At 39.5% G+C, this 24,910-nt stretch overlaps 1 protein-coding gene across 1 annotated transcript in view; it reads right to left on the bottom strand.

Annotated features, from left to right (window-relative positions):
- The window catches only part of DPYD (dihydropyrimidine dehydrogenase), a 372,577-nt gene that overhangs the window by 250,900 nt on the left and 96,767 nt on the right, over positions 1 to 24,910 (bottom strand). The window contains exons 7-9 of the mRNA XM_009647526.1: positions 15,331 to 15,527; positions 11,490 to 11,571; positions 7,721 to 7,808 (exon numbers count right to left, since the gene is read on the bottom strand). Of these exons, the coding sequence (XP_009645821.1) occupies positions 7,721 to 7,808; positions 11,490 to 11,571; positions 15,331 to 15,527 (367 nt within the window). The remainder of the gene's footprint in view (positions 1 to 7,720; positions 7,809 to 11,489; positions 11,572 to 15,330; positions 15,528 to 24,910) is intronic.

A 24,910-nucleotide genomic window follows, 5' to 3' on the forward strand; every position in this document is an offset into this window, starting at 1 on the left:
TTTGCACATTGTTGGTCTCCAGGAAAGATGCTGCACTGGAAATAAGCATGTCGGAAGGGGTTCTTTCACAGACTTCCTTACCTAATATAACTATATTCCTTTTGTTTTTTAATAACAAAAGGATTTTAGATTAAAGAGTAGCAGAAGATGAGAATAACATGAATATTGAGGACTAACACGTTTTGTATCAGAACCAATGTATGTTGCAATTTGTTTATAATACTCTTCACACAAGACATGAAAAATCTATGAAATATGGTGTTATAGAAGGGCGCATGCATTCTCCAAGCTGTGAGCCATGAGCTAAGGCTCTTCAGGACGTAGATTATAAGTAAATCCTATGCTTGACTGCAGACTTGTGTCTTCCTTCTTCCTTGGGACTTCATTTCATGCAGCTGCAGTTCAGTGTGCAGTTTTGATCCTGTTCTGCACTAAACTGCAGAAGCATCTATCACCAGCCTTTGCATGGATCCTTATTTTAAAAAAAAAAAAATCTTTTTAAATTTAATTTTAAAATTATTCAGGTTACGGTAAGGCAATTATCAAATATTTTGAATTGGCCTTGTCCAAATCCTGCCACTGCTCTTCATCACTGTTGTTCTTCAAACAGTTCAAAGCACTCTCGCTGACTTCATGACTCATCTTGATGACTTCATTCTCATTATCTCTCATACCAAAGTCTCACAGCTTTTCACAGCTAAATGGCTTTGAGTATTTTGTTTTGTCACAATAAAATGCAATTCCAAGTGTTTTCTCTGGCTCTGCAGCCTGTATTACCTTTTTCAGGCATCAGTATCCTTATGCAGTAAGGCCACTGTTGTCCCCATTTAAAATCCTGGGTGAAAAGCACCGACTCTGCAAGATTCTGCAGACAGCGACAACCCTTGTCTACAAGTGTCAATAAAACCAACCCAGAAACTAAGCAAGGCACACATTTATTTTGAGTATCTAGCTGACAATGTTTCCAACAACATCATTCTTTCCTGTACTACCTTCCAACATATTGCTTTTCTCCCCTGCTTGTTGTGTTTTATCTGGTCTTCAGGCTTTGGCTTCCTTGCAGCAAAAACGGCATCGTCTAGGAAGTGTCAAAATACTTACGAAACTATAAAATAATACGAAACAACACAAAACCCCCTCCAAAAATAGAGCTGAAGACCCTAAGAGCCTAAGGCTGTGCAATGCTTGTACTGCAGTTCCATCTTTAACCAAGACGCATTATATTGTACATGACTTGCTACAGCACTGCTGAGCCAAACAGGTCTTCGCAAAGAGGTCTAAAAGCATAATTTTAGGGAACATCTTAAATGCTAAGAAACAGGAGACAATTCTGAAAAACAGCTAACTGATAAATCCTGGAGACATTTTCAAATTACTTTGCCTCTAAACTTTTCCCTTTGGAGGCGACAAGCGAAATAGCAAGTGAAGAGCAAAAGAAAACTCAGAAATACAAGGTAAAACAAAACCAGAGAAGCAAACAAATAAAAGTCTGTTCACAACCTGAAATGAGAACTATTTTGAATATGACATATTTCCTCCATAAATGTCTGTGCTGGCCATGGGCCTACGGGCCCCATATGCAGATTTCATGTCCTCCAAATTTAGTTTATGAATCAGGAGTACGATGCACAATTTTTTCCTATAGCACAAGCAAAATGAACATCTGTTCACTTTTTGCCACGTAGGTTTATATCTGTGTGGGTGGGTGTGAACAGAGCTCTTGATGTGTAATATTCTTCCCATCTGCACACCAGGTGGCACTGCATAGTTAATCAGAAGATAATAACAGGCATGAGGAGATTACTTACTTTTTGGGGAAGAGACAGTAAATCAATCTCACAGGGTTGTTTTTTTTTCTTTTAAAAAAAAAAACCAAGGTACATCAATGCTTGGACTTTTAATTTCTTTTTTTGGTGTGTAATTTCATTCCAATCAATGGAATCATCTGATTATATTATTGTTTGAATGCTATGTTAATTAACTATGAATGACTGCAATTATCACAAAGGTTCTTTCCACAAGGGATTTTTTTCTTTTTTTTTTTTTTTCTTTATGTACTGTTTTAACCCTTGCAAGCAGGACATACTATTTAGGATACATCCAAGCAACAACCTGCTCCAATTTACTCTGTATGCTCATCTAAACCCACCATTTTGCAGTATTTAATAGAACCTCTGAATAGCCCAATACAATAAAACTGACTTTATAGCATTTCAACATCACAAGATGGAGGAAGAAACAAGAAAGCTTCATTACCAGCTGCTTTTGCCCTATCATGGGAAGTTAACTGGAAAGCCAGTTTTAAGCCTACGGATACTGAAGTTAAAGTGCCTAAGCAATTTCTGGGAACGGAGGCTTACGATTTAAAATATTTTACCAAACAATCTTTGAAGATATATTTTTATCTGATCTTTATATAAAGAGAATATAAATGTTATATAAAACCCCTAGGTTATGATAAAATGTTACGGAATAAGGATAGAGGTTTGTGTAAAACTCTGCAGAAAATATGGTTATGGTGATAGCCTAATACATTTGTTTGAATGGCACATGAAACATGCCCTAAAATACTGTTAATATTTAGGTTATCCATTTTTATTCAATTAAATAGTTGTATAAAAAATTGGTTTGTAGTTTCTCTTTCAAAAAGCATATACAACGCTTTGTGGAGTCTTAAAAGCCAAACCCACAGAATCCTGTTTTCCAAAGAATGTAGCTGAGCTTCAAGCAGGATGAGTAATAAACCCCCAGTATTTCTGCGTTTGCTCTGACAGCCAAGCAAGACACATCCATATAGATATTTTTTTGTAAAAAACGTAAGTATTCTACCCAAAAATCAACCAAGAGGCACAGTAACACAAAGCATCAGACAACTCTGCCCTCCATGAGATTCCCTTCCCTGCCTGACTCTGCTGTCCCTGAGGACCACGTGCTCTCTCCTCTAGCCCCTCGCCCCATCATTGATTTCTCCTTTTGCTCTCAGCATGCCGATTCTCTATCGCCCTGAGTCTCTGGTGTTTACAGAAGGCAGCAATTGATGCAAGACTTTTTTTTTTTTTTAATAGCAAAATTTCCAAAACAGATTTGTCAGCTTAATCACAAATTCTTCACATTTCTTATGAAAAAGCAGAGCTGATTCTAGGTAGAGCATGTTGAGCGTAATCTGTCAAATCTGGAAAGGATTTTTTTCATTTCTATGCATAGTTTTAGAGGTTACTTTTAAAACTTTGAAAGTTCAGTTGGGAAATTTAATTCCTGTTCATTAACATCTGTGAATAACAAAATAAAACCAGACGACTTGTAACTGGAAGATAAATGGAATTTTAAAAAGAAAATTTTAAGGACTGAAACTCTACATCTCTCACTCTTAATCAGCATTTTTAATTGCCCGTTGAAATAAGACTAAGTTTAGAAATTGCACCAAACTAAATGACAACGAAAAGAAACCTTAAAAAATAGAATAGAGACTCCCAGAACACATTTCACAGGTTGTTCCTTTGTTTGGCAGCTGCCTTTTAGGTCTGTGACAAAATCCTCATGTGTGCTATTGTCTATCACTACTTTTGATGTAAGAAACTGAGCTTCATGGGCTACCCCTTAATACTTATGTTAGCTGTAATCTGAAATCCAGGCTGCTGGAGAAAACCAGAAGAACTGGTCTCTCTCTTAGGTCTTTGTATGCAAAGCACAAGATGATGTCTGCTGCCAGATGTTGCACAGTACACGTCTTTGTAGGGAGGACCGAGAGTAAGTGATAGACAGGGAAGAGGCAATTCACAGACGGATCCTCTGGAGATAAACAGAAGTACGGCATTAAGGTCTAGTTGGGTGAAACACAGTTCAGATAAGGCAAAACCCAGGAGACTGAAGAACTACCAAAAGCAAAAAAGGTAACAGGCAATCCTGTGACTCCGGTTCACCTACGATTTGGTCTGAGGTTCTGCTATCAGAGGGCAGTGTTGGCTTCCAGCATGCCATTGCCCAAACTGCTCTCTTTCATTACCACTTATCCAGGTTACTATGAAAGCTCTTCCTCAGATCTCCCCTCTGCTAGCCAACATATGCCTTTGTAACCCCAAATTCCACATCATTCCCCACCACGTTATACACACAGGAGCAGCCTCATTGCCCAAGATATGACAGTGCAAAATGAAATAGTCTGGAGGTAAGGTGTGACTCAGAGTGAGACCCCAGAAGTTGCCGAAGGTCGGTCACACACATTGGCCATCTCTTCATTTTCAGGTCTAATACAAAGTGGTTTTCTGAGCTTTAAACAGTGACCTAAATGCACCAGACCTACTGGTTGAAGAGTCTTTCACCTTAAGATAAACCATCATAGTCTCAGTGCCTCAGTGAGCAAAGACTGGAAGCTAAGCGTATATCTTTATTATTATTTATTTGAGAGTAAGGCTGTTAACCTGCATCCTTTTGGGAACTTCTTAGGAATTCTTTACCCTTCAGGTCTGAAACAGAGCAAATACATTGACTAGAACACACTTCTAATGCCTTTCCGAACAGCTCTCACAAAAAGCCTTTGCTATTCGCTTTTCTTTGATATGGTCGCTTGCTAGAAGTGATCAAACCTCAGTCACCTACGCTTTACCTTCCACAGCCTCAGTGCTTTCCCTGCCTCACGTGACATTCCCACAGAGTAATAGATTTTTCCTGATGCATAACTGCATGGAAAACAGGTTTCAAAGATCACTTTGCATCTCCACCTGCCCTCACGTCCCATCTCATTTGCAAGACTAAAGGTGAGCTCTTCAGAAATCACATTGTGATGAAAAAAATCCTCTCACAGTGTACGCCCTTGTCCCATCAGGAACTTCATCTCTGAGAGGAGACCTTATCGCCCTCTACAACTACCTGAAAGGAGGTCATAGTGAGGTGGGGGTCATTCTCTGCTCCCAGGGAAGGGGCGATGGGACGAAGGGAAACAGCCTCAAGTTGTGCCAGGGCAGGGGGAGGTTGGCCATGGGGGACCATTCCTTCCGGTGAGGTTGGCCATGGGGAACAATTCCTTCCCCTTGGGGCTGTCAGGCACGGGAAGGGGCTGCCCAGGGAAGGGGTCGAGTCCCCAGCCCTGGGGGGATTTAACAGCCGGGCAGAGGAGGTGCTGAGGGCCAGGGTTTGGGGGTGGGATGGCAGGGGTAGGGGAGCGGTTGGGCTGGGGGAGCTTAAAGGGCTTTTCCAACCTAAACAACTCTGATTCTGTGATCTTCTTTTACACGCCCATTCACTTTTTCTTTCTTCCACTAACAGAGAAAATTGAAACCCACCATGTTTATTTTCCATCAAAGTACAGATTCATTCAGAAGCAAATTACAACAAACTTCAAAAATAAATAAATCTATTCTATGTAAGTAGTGCTCTCTAATTATTTCACTCCCATGATTCAGGGTAATGTTCAAATGTGGTATTTCATTGAATATATGGTTTTTTCAGTAGACAAAGAACACATCAAGAAATACAGTACAGACTCATTATGGAAAAAGTGCTGTTGCTGAGAGCTTATAAACGCTCTATTGCATTAATATAGCTAACCCTAGAAATCTTTAACCCCTTGGTTTGGTCTTTCGCTTCCAGTAGGCAAGGCCACATTTCTGTCCAGTGTCTTATACAGCACTGGAAAAGAGAGATGACAGGCAGACATGAGGATTCAGAGAGGGACCAACTTCATCACAAATGCAAGGTAGCTTCCAGTACCAAAACTATGTCGGAACACATAATCCTTCATTAGCATTTATACCCTGTGTTTCCTAATACAATCAGTGAACACATGGTTTACAGGAGAATTATGCTTCGGATACCTTCTCTTGTTTATTAAAATTCTGGCTGTGTCCCTTTACCTAGCATCTGTATGGCACAATGTGGTCTATACACATTTCTAACCAAAAATATTTTATGTTAGTATAACTTTATTAAGGTCAGAAAATAAACCCATATGCCTAAAATAAACATTCCGATCCCGTGCATGAAGTGCTCGGTGGTCATTTTTGCTAACCTTTAACCGAACTGTTATTTTAAATTTATGAGTCAGAAATGCAGGGGGATCATGCTGATGTTCCAAAAATGACTGATTTTTTTTTTTTTTTTTTTTCCTAAATGCTAGACTCTCAAAACCCAAATGTTTATTTATGAATTAATCCCTCATTGGTGAGATTTCAACAAAGCAGTTTGAAAGACGCAGATTAAAAGAATAAAGAAGATAAATTGGACCATTGCCTTGTATACTTTTACATCAAAATATGACACATCAGAAATTCCTATACATGGAAGGTCGCTAACAATGTGAGGATTTAGGATTATATAAATCACAACGCTCTGTACTATAATCACATGACAGAATAGACCTGCAAAGCTTATTATACTGCATACCCAGATGGTAAACAACAGTTGTCGCTGTACTAAGAATTACATCTCTGTAATCAATAATAGGAAGGAGGAACAGTTGGACAACTTGTTTCCTATTATGTTCACTTAGGCAACGTCTAGATCAATAAAGAGCGTTAAGCCTCATACCAACTGCAGACAATGCCTGCTCAACATGCCTATCATATGGCAGCGATGGGTCCAGCTGTACTTCAAAATATTCCTAAATGCTAGACTCTCAAAACCCAAATGTTTATTTATGAATTAATCCCTCATTGGTGAGATTTCAACAAAGCAGTTTGAAAGACGCAGATTAAAAGAATAAAGAAGATAAATTGGACCATTGCCTTGTATACTTTTACATCAAAATATGACACATCAGAAATTCCTATACATGGAAGGTCGCTAACAATGTGAGGATTTAGGATTATATAAATCACAACGCTCTGTACTATAATCACATGACAGAATAGACCTGCAAAGCTTATTATACTGCATACCCAGATGGTAAACAACAGTTGTCGCTGTACTAAGAATTACATCTCTGTAATCAATAATAGGAAGGAGGAACAGTTGGACAACTTGTTTCCTATTATGTTCACTTAGGCAACGTCTAGATCAATAAAGAGCGTTAAGCCTCATACCAACTGCAGACAATGCCTGCTCAACATGCCTATCATATGGCAGCGATGGGTCCAGCTGTACTTCAAAATACTTGTAAATGGATAACAATTCTAATCTAACATTAAAAAGAAGGAACGATTCGAATAGCAGGCAGGTGCAGGACTTCTCTAGCACATGAGAGAAGACAGACCTATGATGCCCCTTTTAGTCTAAATCAAAGTCAGCTTATTTTGTTAACCCATCCCGTAATTACATTTCACTACAGCCTCTCTGCAGGACCTTACGTTTTATATGGAGGAGAGAAAAAAAGCAACCAAGCACAGTATCACTGGCTTACTTATAGACTCAGTAATTACATGGCTATAGTAAGCTGTTTGCAAAGAAAGGAAAACTGAACTTGTGTATTGCTCTAGGCCAATGAATTATGAGTCATTTTTTAGTTCATCCATTTTTTAGCTATTTAAACAAAAATTAAATCAACCCACATTATTTTCTTACTTCAAAATCTATCATATAAATATGAACATTTTAACCAATAACCGTCTAAGGACAGCTAGCTTCAGCTTCCTGGTTTTTAAATTTTCCTTCTATTCCATACATTTGTAATGCATCAAATTGAAGCTGTCTCACATCACGCTATTAACACAGATCCAAGTCCCAGTTTATTCTTAGGCAGTCACTCAATTTCAAGCTGACAAAACACACGACAGCGAGCTCTTCTTACCTATTCCGAGAAAGACCGCTTCATAGCCATCTTCTTTCAAGGTACGGAGTGTCATCCCGTCCATTGCAAGGCCTTTACTAAAAATTATCTGAAAGAATTAAAGGTTACTTGCTTTTAATGGGATGATGTGAAAGTAATTTCTACTGTCTCCTACATACAGACATCTTGCAGGATCTTCCAGGGAACAAATAAAGCAAATTCATTTTGTTTTGCCAGGCTTTAAGCCAGGCTTTTTTAAAGCCAGCCTTAAAAAGCCTAAAATGGCTCTGATTTAAGCAATTGGCCCAAACTAGATGTGGGCAAAATGTACCTTCACAGCATCCTCGCATGGGGGCCACCACAGGCTAGCTTGGTTTCTGCTCAAACAACAAACAAGGGCTGTCTCTGGAATGCAATACTGAAATAAAGCTGAAAATGGCAGTTCTCTACTGCGAGTATATTGCTGTATTCAGTGCTGTTTGTAACAGGTTGGTTTTCCACGTGAAAATCAGAATTTAAGCAGCAAGAACCTCCTTTAAGGAATATGCGCTAATTGGAAGAATCACCCAGCACACCAACAAAAAACCCCAGTAGTTTCGGTTATGGCAGAAACATTAGGGAAAGTAGGAGCCTCTTACAGAGAAATCAAGAAAATAAAAGACGTGACACTATTCTGCATTAACAGGGGCTCTGAGCAGAAGACCAAGCAATGTTTCCCCGCACAGCATCGGGCACGTGGTAAGCCTCCAATTGCGCTGAATGCAAAAGGAAGGGTGGCATCACTTTGTGCTGCACCCCCAAAGCTCACAGCCTGAATTTTGCACTGGGGCCACTGGCTAGAACACCTTTAGGCCAAAGACCCTCGGAGAAGCCAATGGTGTTTCTTGTGCATTTGGAAAACCCGCCTGCAATTCTGGGCCAGAGACGGCAGCAAGGCTGACGAACGCTCTGTGCAAATTACAGCGTGCCCTACTCGCTCGTAACGAAGCAGACCGTTCGGCGTGTTCAGCTAACAAAGGTTTTCAAAATTACGAATAAGATCAATTTTGATTTAAACTTGCAACTGCTTAATTCTCATTTAGACAAGCAATGATGCCCAGAGTGCAGCGATTGGTGTTCATTTATTAAAAGAAATAAGTCACAGTAATAAAAATAATCTACACTTGTGGCACTTCAACTACGACTCGCTTCCAGAAGCAAAAGCTGAAAAATATTTGTGATGTTCCACCAGCAATCCTGCTTTCAGCAGCCACGGCACGGGTTGAGCAACTACAGCCGTTGTAAGAGTGAGGCAGGGAAAAACCTTTGCTGCATGTTCAGCAAAGCCCCTGTACCTGTCTCCCGTGCAGAGGCCACGCATCTGAAGACGCACGCACCTTCTGCTCACCTCTCCTAACCCCAAGGCTTTCGAGCACATAAAGTGCGTGTGATTCCTCTTCTGATATTTTGTACTTCTTGACATGGGCATGTGGGGTTTTGTCTCTATACTTTAGACTCTTGGAATTTGAATGTTTTCCCCCAGTTTTTGTAATATTGCTTGTGTATTCACTTTATGAAATTAGAATGGCAGGGGTTGGCAGGGCCCTCGGGAGCTCATCCCATCCCACCCCCCTGCTCAAGCAGGCTCACCCAGAGCAGGGGACACACGACAGCGTCCAGGCGGGGGTTGAATATCTCCAGAGAAGGAGACTCCACAGCCCCCCTGGGCAGCCTGGGCCAGGGCTCGGGCACCCTCCAAGTCAACAAGTTCTTCCTCATATTCAACTGGAACCTCTTCTGCTTCAGTTTGTGCCCATGGCCCCTTGTCCTGGTGCTGGGCACCGCTGAGAAGAGTCTGGCTCCATCCTCATGACACCCACCCTTGAGATATTTGTAGGTGTTGATGAGTTCCCCTCTCAGCCTTCTCTTCTCCAGGCTGAACAAGCCCAGCTCCCTCAGCCTTTCCTCATAGGGGAGAGATGCTCCAGTCCCTTCATCAACTTTGTAGCCCAAAATGCCACACTCCATCATGTAAGCACTAGACTGTGATCTTAATGGTTTTGTCTTTGCATCTCTGTATATCTTGTTGTTGAATCTGCCTATATTCCATTTAATATACTTTTCCTATTGCTGAAAAAAGAGGCAGATGTAAAATACAGTGTACAATACTTAAAACACCCACTTTTTTTTTTGTCTTTGGAGATTTAGTATAAATTTTATCATAGGTACAAAAGCCACGTACAGTTGTAATCCTTTCAAGAATACAGGCTACATCCTCACTGGCAACAAAATGCCTTCCATAAATTGTCATTACATTTTTTTTTTTTATCCTATTGTGTACATATGTTATGAAAACCTAATGAAGGAATTTAAATGGCAATACTATTTTATGTGGGGATTCATAATACTCCTAGGGCCCAGCTCTGTAATCCTTATTCAGCTGACTAATTCTTACTAATTTCAGTAGAATTACTTGAATAAACAGCAGTACTGAGCATTTATACAATACAGCACCATCCACCACAGATCTGCAATGCTTTAAGTAAACACCAGAAAGTATTTCCAGCTTATAGAGGTATAAAGCTGAGGTACTTCAGTTAACCAGGTTGCCAAAGGGTCAATTGCAAACCAATGGCAGAGCTTGGAAGCAAATTTACATTGAGATCTTCTGCTGCACTTCAAAACCGCAGAGGACTTGCGGGTCGAGATGACATGGTGGCTCTATCAGGCCATTCTGGAGGCCCTGTCATAGCCTTAGGCAACTGAGTTTTGCTGAGGGTTCCCAGAAGCCTACACCCAGCAATTTTACCTAAATTGTCTCAGCGCTCTGGTTTTAGCCCCATCCCTAACTCAACCTCCATTCTGCCAAGTCTTCCCAAGGGTTGCAAAGGGGTCTTTAGAGGGGAAAAGTAGACCTGTAGCATTTAAAGCCTGATCTTACACCTTGTCAGCGTTTTTATAAAACCTGGGCAGGATGAGGTTCTCACTTGGGTCTTGTGACAACAACCCAATGCTTTTACGACATGAACCGATACAAAAGATTCCAAGAAGAATTTCTTCCTTCACTGAACGCTTTAGTTTCATGTTAAAAATATATTATCCCTCCTGGTACTCAAAAACTTGATCCAGCGATGCATTCTACGTTTGTAACTTCTATTAAAATGTGCAGCAGTTGTAAATACGATCTAAATCTTCAGCTCAAGCCCTAAATTAACAATAAAGCAATGTTCCCATTATCTATAAACAACACACATTTGTTTAACAGAATAATGCATAACTATCGCTTTCCAAGAAGTTGAATGACTGTTATTGTTTATAATAGATGATCGTGTTAACACTTTGTTTAATTGGATGCATTTTATTATGAAATTAACTTGGATGCAAGACTGTATTATAAACCATTAAGAAAAAATTCAGGGAGAGGGAATGGAGGGAGAAGTATCAAATATGAATGTTTTAAGTAGTGCCAAACTTGCATGAAAAAAAAAAACAAGCCCTCGATTAAAAAAATCAAATCATTCCAATAGCTACATTGAACCCCTAAAGCAATTTAGGAATTTGTTTCTTACAGACAATTAATCACATGCAGGCATGCCAGATGAGAACTATTGATTGCCCTTTTCCAAACTAGTGGCATTCAGACAGGAGACAGACAAATGCCCTGAGCAAGAGGAAGCATCTTCCTGCCTCTGTCTAGCGTAGCTTTTAATTGTTCTTTACTAATGTGCATGACATTTTGCTGTTAGTCTTTGGCAGAGTTCTTGTTCTTTTTTCTTTGAGCTATACATAGACAGGATATATTTTTCATTACCTTCACTCCAAGGTCCTTCATAAGCTCAGCTTCAAAATTCACTACGTCGTACGGCAGTCGGAACTGGGGGATTTCAGACGTACTAAAATAAATAAAAACGCCTGTGAAATACTTCCAGCTATTAGGAAGAACGGATTTTTTTAGTTGTTAAAAATTCAATACTTGTAACACACTGTAGTTAATTTTGATGTATGTGAATGGAAATATGCTGAAGCTTGACCGTTGGCTTTTTTAAATCGTTAAGGGTGACAAACCAGCATTATTCACTCAGTGCTAAAAATACAGGCCAGGAAGGCATTACCTTGAGGCCAGTCCTGCCCGCGCTTGTAGGTAACCATTTAACATACGTTAAGCCTGGGTCCAAAAGAGCTTCAGCTCCATTCCTTCTGCTCGCCAGAATATGTAACACTACACAAACTTAAGACATCCATTTAAGAAAAGATCTCATGGCTACTACAAGCAAAGTGATCTTCTGGCAACCAGTCATTAAGCCAGGCAGTAAGAAAGAATCAAGTTTCCCATAATTTTTTTTTTTTTTAAAGTGTTGCATATGTTATTTTGAGCAATGGTATTTAAAACTAGACCCTCCTCCATTTCTACTCCCTAGTTTTTTGGTGGTCTTTCAGGATGGACAAAGTCAGTAATTTTCTACCGGCTCTTGGTCTCAAGTCTGCTTTTTGACCTAACGTTTATTAGCCGGCATTTTTTCCTCCTGGGGAAGATTAGGAATGACATCTTCAAGTTCCCAGAACCACAGCTCTCCTGTATGGGAAAACTGCAGTGCCAGCACAGAACCTCAGTTTCTATCTACTGGTACAGATCTTTATCTCCAATGAAATGACATCTACTTACGCCAGCTCAAAATCACTCTCGTAAAACACATTACAGGTAAACACTTCTATTTTAGATACTTTTGTTCAATGAAGAAAAACCTGACTATGCAGAAGAGTGAAAGTCTCTCCCCAGGCATCTCTAAGCTTCAAACAGTCTAATCTGTTGTCAAATTAATGGATCTATAATTTCCATAACAAAGCACTGGCACAAGAGATAACTGTGACTTTATTTTACATATTGTTAGTGACCACACCATCTTTAGCATCTAACGTGGACAGGCCAGAAGGATTCTATTTATTTTTAATTTGAACCAACTTTAATTATATTGATAAGAAACTGGTGTTCCTCCTCATTTCTAATACTGCCCTTTTTTCACCTTTCCTGACCCGTGTGCAATGAACAGTGTCCTAAATATCAGGTACAGTGAACATTGTCACGACAACACAACTTCCCACAGGTCATGCTACGTAAAAATGTGTCTGAGGCAGAAACTAATGGATCGATATGATTCTGCGACAGAGATTTAATAAAAACAGGACAGTTCTATTTTCCAAGCCACCTATGTATTTGTTGAAGACCTATCATCTCCGTGACTCTTAGAAGAATCCAGAACAGCGCTGGGTGTGTTATGTCACTGTCAGAATTTGTAAACAATTTTTTGCTCTTATTAAACATTTTCTTACAGTTTTGTCCTGTGGAGTATACCCACATATATCTACATACAAATGGACATATACATTCATACGCAAATACACAGTTCTGTGGGGACATATGAATGCATATTTACCATGAAAATAAACATTTTACGGAAGTCAAGTGGTACATCAGTAATTCTGCTGTAATTTCTTTCTGCACCAGAAGACAGTCTCTGACTCAGCAACGGAGAGACAGAGGGGAAAAGGAAACAGGGGAGAGGTGCAGGAGGGATGCAGTGGATGGGAACAGCGTCCCACAGGTTCAATTCTTCCTCAAATCTGATCCAAGTTAGAGGTGCTTGGACAGGTCCTTGGTGTTTCTCAGTGATCCCGGATTACTTTTGCTCAAGGGACACCCTTCTGGGCTAGCGAGAGAAATATTTTGGTATGTTGTAAACCAGTGGCACAGCTAGGAGCATGAGCAGTGAAGCTTGTTCGCAATCTCTAAGCAAGAGTGTGATTTGCTCATGCCTACTCTATTATAAAGCATAAATTTTACACAACTGGTAAAATGTAGGAAAATCTACCCATGAATGTGAAAAATTCAGACATGCCCAGACAACAGCAGACTTATGCTAGCCTTAAAGGTCACACCGCAGGAACTGCAATCACTAGACAGCTTTCTATTGTTTAAATATTGAAGTTAGCTATGATCTAACATGTATGTGAAGGAACACCCCAGTTACAAAACACTCAAAAAAAGGCAGCGCAAACTAAAAAAGGGCATAAGCAGCGTCCTTCCAAACAGCTGATTCCAAAATTAATTTGGTCTTGTCAGCCATTTGTAATAGTTTATGAAGCTTTGAAAACACACCCATCAGTAACCCTCAACTTCTTAAAAGATGGGCTGCAAAGACTTACAACTGCAGTAATGGATGATTGCTGCCACAGGCCAGCCTCCCTTCTGTTCCAAGATTAAAGTAAGGACAAAAGGAATTGATGCCCTTAAACCAGATGTGAAACTTTCTACGATGAATGGAAGTAAAATTTGACCTTGATTGCTATGTGCTCTTTCATAAAAACATAGAACCATTTAGGTTGGAAAAGACCTTTAAGATCACCGAGTCCAACTGTAAGACTTTTAAGACTCAGCAGACAGACAGACATATTAAAATGCACTGCTGGGCCATTAAGGATACTAACAGAGCAGGCACTTAGTGTAAGGCTTTTTGCAGTAGAACAAACAACAGGCTATTTTAAATTCAAATTAAACCATGAAGAAGAGGCGTAACTTAAGATCAAATTGCTTCAAATACGCAAGCATGCAGTAAGCAACTGCAGAACTTACGTTGCTGAGTCCAACCTGAGTCTAAGCTGTCACCCTGCAATTCGTTGCTAGAAACACCTCGTTATTTCTTACTACTTCACAGCAAGAAAACTGATTCTAAACCTGGTATTTACGAAAGCATGTTCTGCTCGACAGGTGAATAGGTTTTTCATATAGTAAATTCGCAGTCTTCTGTGGCAACCTGTTCAAGTCAAACAGCTCCACAGTTAAATGCCTATGTATTACCACCTTGATAATTAGGTAGAATACTTCTGAACCTCACTGGGAAAAATGCAAGTGATCAGTTCAACTTCTCCAGCATTGATTCTCTATCTTCCAGAGCACTGAATAAGTATTTGACATTATGGCATTATGGATCAAATTCATTAACGATGTCAACTCTATTGATTTCCGTGATGCTGCAGTGAGAAATGCGAGCTCATCACCCTTCTTTCTCTCCCTGTTTCTTTTCACTTTCTATTTTATAAACATTTTAGTGTCAGTACATCTTCAACATGTAAAATTTAATTTTGATTTTGAATGGGTTGGTATCCACCAGTCACTTTCCGAAATATTTTTTTCTGAAACATTTTATCTTATGCTTAGGGTTTCCAGGAAAAAATTAAAATTCTCCAAGAAATTAGTATCTGTCTAAAGCATTTTAAACATCTACTAATTCTTTCACTATGTAGGGCTACAAGTACTTCATCTTATTTTAAAAGTTTGGGATAAAGGAAAATGGTTCCTGACATAACTTTCTACAGTGTTAATTTAATAATAACAACTGCGCCCTGGAACTTTAGAGGTCATAAGAAGAGAATATAGGAGAGAGCCTCCAGATCTTCAGTTAAAGCTTGCCTGTAAGTGTATCTATTTTAACTTGAAAGATGAATTATTTAAGTAAAAAAAAAAAAGTTTTCCAGATCTGAAATATTCCACCCTCTTCCCCTGATAGAGGAGGAGAGATTGTATGTAAGCTGCACAATATTTTTTGCTATGTTTCTACAGTGATTGGAAATGGTGCTTTGTTGTCATTGGTTTTTACCTTAAGCCACCAACGTACTCCTGCTTTTCAAATATGGTGATGTTTGAATAGCCCAATCGAGCCAAAAAGGAAGCACAACTTAGACTTGCAGGTCCTGCGCCAAGGAGAGCTATCTTCACATGATAGGCTTCAGGCATATCTTCTGGAGGAGGTAAGGAAGGGTTTCTGATCTGAGGAACATTCATAGCTTTGAACACCTGAAAAGCAACACATGCAATGGGTTACACAGTTTACATTCCCTCCTTAAATTTTATTATGAATAACACGATGGAAGCTTCCATTAGTACTGTCACATATCATTGATGCATGATTGCAGATTGCTTCGTTACAGGGATTACAGGGATTCCCAGCTGACGTGTGTGCATTTGTGAGGGATTTTGTAGTTGCAGGGTCTGGTCCTTCTATAATTCTTTTTGTCTTAACAACATCTGAAGTCAGATCTTTCACTACTGTACATTTTACAGAGAGAATGAAACCAGGCTACCAGTAACCGAACAGTAATACAAAGTCAGCCAGACGGCACAGAATCTCTCTGACACCAAAAATTTCCTTCCAAACACGGCTCAGATTATTCTTACTACTAGAAATGTATTTTTGTGAATAATGTAAAGGATTGAAACACCAGTGAAGGGGCTTTGCTTCTTCAAGAGACATCTTGTTTGACCCTGCATAAATCGCCTATGGCTTGACTTTTTAGAGGAGGTAGGTAACCAACCTCAGGTGGTTTTGAAACTTTTTTTTTTTTTAGGAACACAGTCTTCAGTGCTATATTTTCAAAGGGAACCCAACAGATGCCTCCTCTTAGATAATTCTAATAGCACTCATTGCATGTTAGTTGCTCATCTATTTCAGATGTTCTCCACTTTTTTGTCAGGTGTCCCAAAGTTGCAGACATACCTGAGAGTTAAGACTGTTCTCCCTATGCCTCTGTTCTTCACCTGGTGATGATCCGCTCCATTCTCTCTTGACTATTAAGAGTACTTTGGGACAGTCTCTGACCCCTATTCTGTATTTATACAGAAGCCAGCACAGTGGGCTCCTAACCTAGTTGCAATGTCAGACCGTTTATTTCAGATTCGCATTAAATCAGTTCTTTGCTCAGGCACACGCGTAAGACTCCAAGGCAGAAATATTCTACATTCACTAAGCTAGACTTCCCCGTCCTCCGCCTTCACGTCCGTTGTAGGGGAAGGAATGGAGTCTCTATCTCTTATAACCTATAAAAGAAAAGAAGAGACTCACAGCGCTTGCAGGCTACTAAAGGTTAAGAGCATGGAAGAGCATAATTACATCTTTGTTTTATTTTAGGCATTGGGGGAAAATATTTAACCCAAGTATATCTGTATAGCAGAAGCACAACATTAGACCAAACGCATGCAAGAGTTCATTGCCCTGGGATTCTCAGTCATGGCACAAACACTTCAAGGCTGCACCTCAAAAACTACCAGAAGCCAGCACCGTTCCCCATCTATTCCAATGCAGAACCGTGTTCCGCAAGTACTAACTAGTCCTCTAAAATACATACATTGCCATTTGTCTTAATAAATATCATATTTAAGCTACTCAAACAAGTTTACCAATAGTTTTTACTTTCCTCGGAACTCGAGAAGCCAAGGTTTTTCAAGTTAAACTTTGGCAATTCCACTCATGAATAGAATTTATCATTTATGTTTTGAATCAATGTTCATTTTCTTCATGCATACTTGAGCACTCATGCTAGGTAAACCAATGATTAGTTCCTTCCCCCTCTAAAATTTCTGTGTCAAATTCCCCCAGTCTTTGTAAATTGACATAGCATTTTAACAAACTGCAAGAAGCAAGACGCAGATAATTGTTTTCAAAAAAGAATCATTTAAACCTGACAATTCATACAATATGGGAAGGTTTAATGTGGTTATTAATGGATTTCACAGGCTGAAAAGCTTATATTGTACTGTGAAACTAGACTGTGATAACCAAAACGCAATAGGATATTTTTAAAATGTCTGCTTTGTTACATTCACACAGAAATGGCTTGAACGATACCAGATTTCCATTAAAGTCCCATGCAGTTGTCTTAGAAGGCTACTTCGTCATACATGATAGAACTTGCACATTTAAGGTGCATATTGAACACTGTGAATATGCATCTGCTTAATAAATTTATCACTAAATTTACTTTATTGTTAGCATAATTATCCTTATATTTATTATTGAATAGTCATACCCATCAACTAAATGCTATGCTAAAGTGCCGCGCTACTGTAGTGCAGCGTTAAGCTTCAGAAACCAAGCACTCATGCAGCAAATCCTAGTGGTTCAGGCTGAATGGTCAACCTGAATTCTGCCTGTTTGCAAATAGGGTGAAACCGTCTTTCTGCAGCACAGCCAGCTTGCGCCGCGCTATCTTGCCATCTGGAACTCAGTGGCAGTTTTGCATATTAAGGCTGGCAGGGTAACTGTGTGAAAATAGCAAACTGCTTCAATGCATTTCAAAAGATTTCCGCTCACCTCACGGTGAAGTTTCCCTACGCTGTAATTCACCTAATTAAATAACGCTGAATTCTCCTGCACAAATCCTTTGGTGTGCACAGCTGCCTACCTTGCAAGCAAGTGTTCGATGCCACGTGATACGCAACTGTCCTCTCCGATTTTTCTCTGCTCAGCCTGTGCTCAGGATGCAAGTTTAATACTGTTGTCTTGGCCACTTTCCCCTCAAAGAGACAACTTCATTTTTGGGGGGGTGGAGTTTTTTCTTTCTTTTGCACTGTTTTGTAACCAAGACCCATTTCAGGAAAATGAGACCAAATGATGAATTTTAAGGCTGAATATCTCAGTAGAAAGACTCAACCATCATAGAATTATAGAATGTTTGGGGTTGGAAGGGACCCCTAGAGGTCACCCAGCCCAACCCCCCTGCAGGAGCAGGGACACCTTGAACCACATCAGGTTGCTCACAGCCCCAGCCAACCTGGCCTGGAATGCTTCAAGGGATGGGGCCTCCACCACCTCTGGGCAACCCCTGCCAGGGTTTCACCACCCTCACTGGAAAGAATTTCTTCCTTAGATCCAGTCTAAACCTACCCTGCTTCAGTTTCAAACCATCCCCCCTTGTCCTGTCACAGCAGGCCTTGCAATAAAGATTGTCCCCATGTCTACCTTTCCTTCTGGTTCTCGTACACAAATAGCAGAGGTTCGATAGATTATTAATAGACATTAATAACACTGAGCATTTATTCTTTAACTTTTATCAAATACTATGCAATCATCATTACTTCACCATCCAGGGCCTATTTCAAACTAAACCCACACAGACTCCATCCTCGTCTTGTGCTTCATGTCCATCGGCGTCCATAGAAAGGCTATCCCAGTTTACAAAAAAGCTTAGGGAGACTTTGTCCTCCAGTGAGATACAATTTGAGCAAACCGAAAGAGCCAATCTATTCTGCTGAAGTTCCAAAAACTGAGACAAATTCTCCCTTGAGTCAGACATTGGTAACACGTTATCGTTTCCCTATCTGCTTTACTTCAACGTGTAAAGGTGCGAGTGCGCTTGCTCAGCGTTCTCTCCAGTGTGAGACCTGGAGGTTTGTTTTCTCGTTCCTTGTAAATCAAACATCCTTTCACTGCCATGGGCTTGGTTCTTGCTCCAAAACATTCATTATACTCAGCAAAGAGCATAATTCCAGGCACTGTACACAAACACAAGTTTGTATTAAGGTTCCACGATATTTCCCACTGAAGCAAACTCTAGTGGTTTTGATTGCTGAGCATCTGATTCAAGTTTAATTTTCCTGGAAAGTTTTAGCCAACTCACTTTAGATGTTTTTCAGAATGCAGACAGCAAAAAGTTGATTGTTCTCATGTAATAAAATCCCGGTTCTTTTCTTCGCTACGCGACTCCAGTATTAGCATGTTCTGATGAAAAGATGTGACATTTGGCAGAGTGGCAGGTGACTCAGAGAAATGCATTTTGCTAACCTGATGAAAATCATTTTATGGCATAGTAAGCATGATTTAAATGCATCTAAACCATTTAAAACCATTAGAGCAGGTTAGAACTGTTATTCAGAATTGTAATCTCAATTTTTATATAAATTAGAATAAAGTAACTCATGTCAGTCACTTTTGAGTTTTTTGATCAGATTTTTTTTTTAAGAGTTACATACTGCAGATACTTTTCGCCACCTATTTGTAGAATTCAAATGTGGTCAGTTTTACTCTAATTCACCTTTATTGAAAATTATCTTTGGACTATGACAAGGAATGTGTTAAATAAAACAGTAAAGAGGCTGAAAGTTTAACCTCAACATTAAAATGTAAAAAAGCCTTTCCTAATCCTGTGAAACAAGAGAGGCTGCTAAAAAGCGTATTTGGTAGCCTCCAAGACATACGCAGAAGGTCACATTTCTTAAGTGTTTAATCTCTCATCTTCATCACAAAACCTTCATCAACAGAAAAAGGCTGAAGTAGAAAAAAATGGAGAAAAAGGAAGGAGCAGTGGGAAAATTTAATCTTTTAGTAACATAAGTTTGGACTTCCTGACTACATCCTGTATATTCTTGAGGCATAACGCCTGCTTCCATGCTCAAAAAGCTACAGAAATAAGTTTATTAGTCAGTTTATTGCCATTAAATATCCCTTGCGAAGATGATGAGATACCAAACAGCTACTGACGTAGACATTAGAGTCTAGCCAGTATTTATTCCAGTGTGAAACGTATTAGTAGATTCTGAATTGTTATCAGATTCTGCTAGCGCACAGAAAGAAAAATACAGGCAATGAAATCAGTAACATTTAGGAACTGATTGTATTAGTTTCACACTTTCCCACCGGTTTCCATGGATATTTATCTGTAGGCTGGTTTACATTAATATGGGGCCACTGAATATTTAAAGGAGAAAATAATATTCTGCATGGATTTTAATAAAAAATGAAGCAAACTGCATGCTCAGTTATATCCTTGAAGTTGCCAAATTACACGACCACACAATTAATTTCATTTAATTGCGGTAGATAGCACAAGACGTACAGAAAGCGGTTTTTTTCCAGAAATGTGCGCTAGTTAGGAAAACTTGTTGATCCTCCCTCCCCAAGTTAACAGCTGAAGTTGTAATACCACAGACTTTTAGGCAAGTAGGTAAGCATTGACAATACTAGGGCCTAAAGCGTCTCATTAAAGACTTTTCAAACCTATATATCAACTACACATTAATATTATCCCAGTCCCAAGAAAACCTATGGATCTAGGACACTGCAGAGTCCATACCTCAAAATCTCATGAATCCCACCACTAAAAAAGACATACCAACATTCAAATAAATGCCTTAAAAAACCCAAAGAATATTTAATGCCTGCAAAACGTGCTGCAGAGAAGTTTCTGTAACTTGTCCAAATATCAGCAAGTCTTTCAGCATTGGCCTGAGAAATCAGAAGACCTCAGATTCATCCCCCGAACTATTGTAGAAGGCTCTGCCATCCCCTTCCAACAAGCCTAAAATTTTATAATTGATTATTATAGACTTCAACATGGCTTAAAAGAGAAAATAACCTAAAGATGTGTTAAAATAAAAATTAATACTGACAAATAGAGTTTTCTTTCTGTTTGTCCTCCTCTGCTGATGCACTACGTCCATCCGTGCTGGCGACGGTGAGGAGCCCAGGTGGCCATCCCAAGGCCGCCCAACTGCAGGAGCTGCAGCTCCACAAGAACCACCTTCTCCTCCCACCCATGTTAAGACTGATCAGAACCATCTGTAGGCAACCAGAAGAGGGACCTTGAGCCAAGGGACATTGCTTCCTTGCCCATGGTGGGCTGGGGGAGAAGGGAGGTCCAGCCTGCAGTGAGGACCCTCTCCACAGCCCACACCTCCCAGCCCAGGCACTCTGCTGGGATGCCCCTGGGTTTACAGCAGGTGAGCTTGTACAATGCATCTTTTAGGGGGGGAAAAAAAAAAAACAAACTCAAAACATATCCAGTTTCCTTTTCCAATTTCTTTCTGCTGCAACAGCAGCCAGGATGTATCTCCGGAGAGGAACAAATCACCAGAACTGTAGCTGGCACAAGAGTCGCAGCACTAAATGATCTAGTATTTAAATCTAGGATGCAGCGATTAAAATAATACATTTTCTATTTACCTTGTGCTGCTCCATTCCGAATGATTAACTAGAAAAACACAGGAGAACCTTCAGGTTCAGTAATGTCTATCCAGAAATGCAAGATTTTGAGGGCTTCTTACCAATACTACAACCGACAACGCAATAGATCACGCTTCTTTTTTCACTGCGAGCTTACAAACTTGTACTTGAGTACCCAGTAATTTTAGTTTATTTTGTGGGACTGACAGTCATTGTATCTCATGCCTGCGTGTATTGTCCCTGCAATCGCAGTATATTTTCACTGAACTTCTATTCCACACCCAGAGATGTTTCCCAATTCTAGAGTACTTGGGCAAAGGAGGCAGATAAAGACATTAATATAATTTTGACCTGTGCAGTAGCAGGTGTAACCTGCGCTTGACACTCATCATTTATAATAGTGAGCTTTTACTCCCTGTTATTCTCTAGATGCAACAGTTACCGTGGTAACTGCATCCCAGTATACACATTCTACATCACAAATACAAACGGACATTTCCTTTTTTTTTTTCTTTCCCCCTTCCTTGAACATTTCATTGTCAAAATTCCCATTTTTTCAGACTGAATTACAATTTACATTGAGAATGAGCCTAACGGAGTTACAAAACTACATGGAAGGGTAGAAGGAAAACGCAGGAGTGAGGTGCCACGGGTTTTTTTTGTTCTACCATATGCAAGACAAATATTTTACAATTAGGGAGTTTTATCTGCAGCACGAACAGATGATCAGTCATTGTTCGGAAGCACAAAGGGCCATACGTCATACCCATATATTTTCCATTTTAAAACCACATTCCAAATTACTGCAATTTTATCTTTTATCTCAGCTAGCAGTTGTGCCTTTTTATTATCGTTTGCTCCCGTAATGCATCAAGTGTATGATCCTCAGACTAATTCCAAGGGGAAAAAAAAAAAAAAGTCTAAAACTGGCTTTATGCACAACGGAGTTTTCAGTAAATAAGCCCCTGTGGGACAAACTATTACAAAGCGCATGAGAATTACCATGCGGCTCTCGTTAGGAGTAACACATGTTGCACGCCCAAATTACACGATTTGCTAAGTTGTTCCTATAGGTAAAGCTGTGAACATACTTCGCTTGCAATACCTGGGCCAATTTTGGTGTGAGCAGTAGCACCTTATGATTTGCTTCAGTATTTTAATCTACTTTTTTTATAATATTGTTGCTTGGAAGCACTCACTCCATTCCATTATTTTCAACTATATATACTTGCACAGCAAAATTTAACTGAATGAAAGCTAATCAATTAATTAATTACAAAAGTGACCGCCTGCTATAACTAATTATGAGTACTACAATGCATACGAATTCTAAAGGTTATTTACAACTAATTTTAACATTTTAGGATGCTATCAAAATATGAAATAGCATGAAATTTACTGAAATGTTATTTTTGCCAGCGTGCTAAACAGAACTGTACAACAATTTCATTTTGTTAGAACCCTCGACACAAATATCACTTTAAACAAACTTGAAACATTAGGGAGCAAAGGCATTCTGAGCTATTCATCCTCTTCGCAGTTTTCGTATCAATCATTGTGCTAGCACTGAGCTTTTTTTAATAGATTTCTAAAGATTTTTGAAGAAAAATGGAAGATATTTAGCATTATCTATCAAGCCATAATTCCTCTCTATTAATCATAGCATTAGGGCTAAAAGGAGACACAAATCAAGTTTTAACAGATATTACTTCCATTTGCTTCCTAAACAGTAATATTTCACCATTGTATTTATCATCTCCTTGACAACTGTTTAATCTTTCTTTTTAAGAAAAAAAAATAAGTCTTCTGCTCTGCAACAAATATTAAGTTTTTACATATAAGGAATAAAGGCCATTAGAAGAAAAGCTAGTAAACTAGCCCCTTGACTGATAAAACCCAACCATTGAATATACACAGTTGCCCCTTGACTGATAAAACCCAACTATTGAATATACACAGAGAACAGATACAGTTCAGCGCCTCTAACCTCATCCCGTAAATGAGAACTTTGGTCCAAACTGTACTGGTTCTTACACTTGAATCTCCAAATCTCATGGAAATGGAAGTGGATAGCTACTGAAATGGCAGAGCGGAGCGGAGAGGAGTTTCAGCAGCAGCTAGCAGAAAAGTTTAGCGGGTGCTTCGGAAGCTTTACAAGCCTCCTGGAGAGAAGAAAGGAGGGATACAAACAGATAAAAGGAGAACTGCAGCAGGTAGCGACGTTTGCTCATCGAATCGTGACCCACAGCCACTGAGAAGGGGTGTGAAGTCTATGAATGACAGCAGAGGGAAAAAAGTGGCCTTACAGACGTATCATCTGTTACTTCCAGATTGATTCACATTGCTATTTTGGTCTGTCCTACAAAGCTGGTTTTTTTTTCCCAAGGTTTTGTAAAGGTGACTGGAATTTCATCGTCTGTTTGTAAATATGATCAGCCAAATGGCTGAAGACACAGAAGAGGGACATGCTCATTCGTTAAGGACTGTACAGAAATGTCCACTCAACACATGCATATGCTTTTTATGTATACAGCCACAACTTCCTCACTTTTACAGAAACTAAAATTACAATTTTTACCGATAATTCAGACAGATCAGATGAGGTTCCAGCTGAGACCGTGAGTTTGGTACGAATTCTCCATGCCCTCAAAGGCAGCAAACAAACCAGCAGTAGCTTCAGATGGAAATGAGAGCACTGAAGCCATGCAGTCACAAATAAAGCACGTGCACCTCAACAGAAACCCTTGAGAAGCCTTCCTAGCATCAAGCCACAAGCAGCAACCTTTGCTTCAGTAGCCAAACTATACACAAACCTTTACAGACTAATAAATTTACACATACATACACGTGTGTGCATCTGTACCTATCTACCCACATAACACACATTTCATAGAATCATAGAATCACTTTGGTTGGAAAAGACCTTTAAGATCATCGAGTCCAACCTCGGGTCAACCTGAAACCACTTATTTACTTACTTTTGGCAAAACAGGACAGTAGAAAGTCTAAATCATCTGAAACTTTTCCTTCATCCCAAAGTCAGTACAAACACATACTAATTCTGCTACAGGATCTACCCTATGCCCAAATAGATCCCAGGTAGATTCTACATCTCCTTAACAGGCAGCTACAGATGCCGCTGCACCGGATCTTCTTCCCCATGCAGCCTACTTCAGTAACATCCACAATTTCACCTGGCTTAGATAAATCTGTCATTATAAAACAAATTGCCTCAACTACTGGTGTTTCTAAAGAGTCGTCTTGTTCACAAATAACATCTCTTATGTTCCTGTAAAGTATTGCATTATGAAAGCATTTCTAAGCTTCTGAATGCGCCATGGGAAAAAGGATAATTATGTTAACTTCCTACACCCTTATTGTATTAGAACCAGCCTTGTTTTAAACAAATCATTAACAAAGACAACCACTTAGACAACACTCATTGGTACATACGAAGAATTTA

Source organism: Egretta garzetta, unplaced genomic scaffold (assembly GCF_000687185.1).
Source record: "Egretta garzetta isolate BGI_Z169 unplaced genomic scaffold, ASM68718v1 scaffold149, whole genome shotgun sequence".
Classification (NCBI taxonomy): Eukaryota; Metazoa; Chordata; class Aves; order Pelecaniformes; family Ardeidae; genus Egretta; species Egretta garzetta.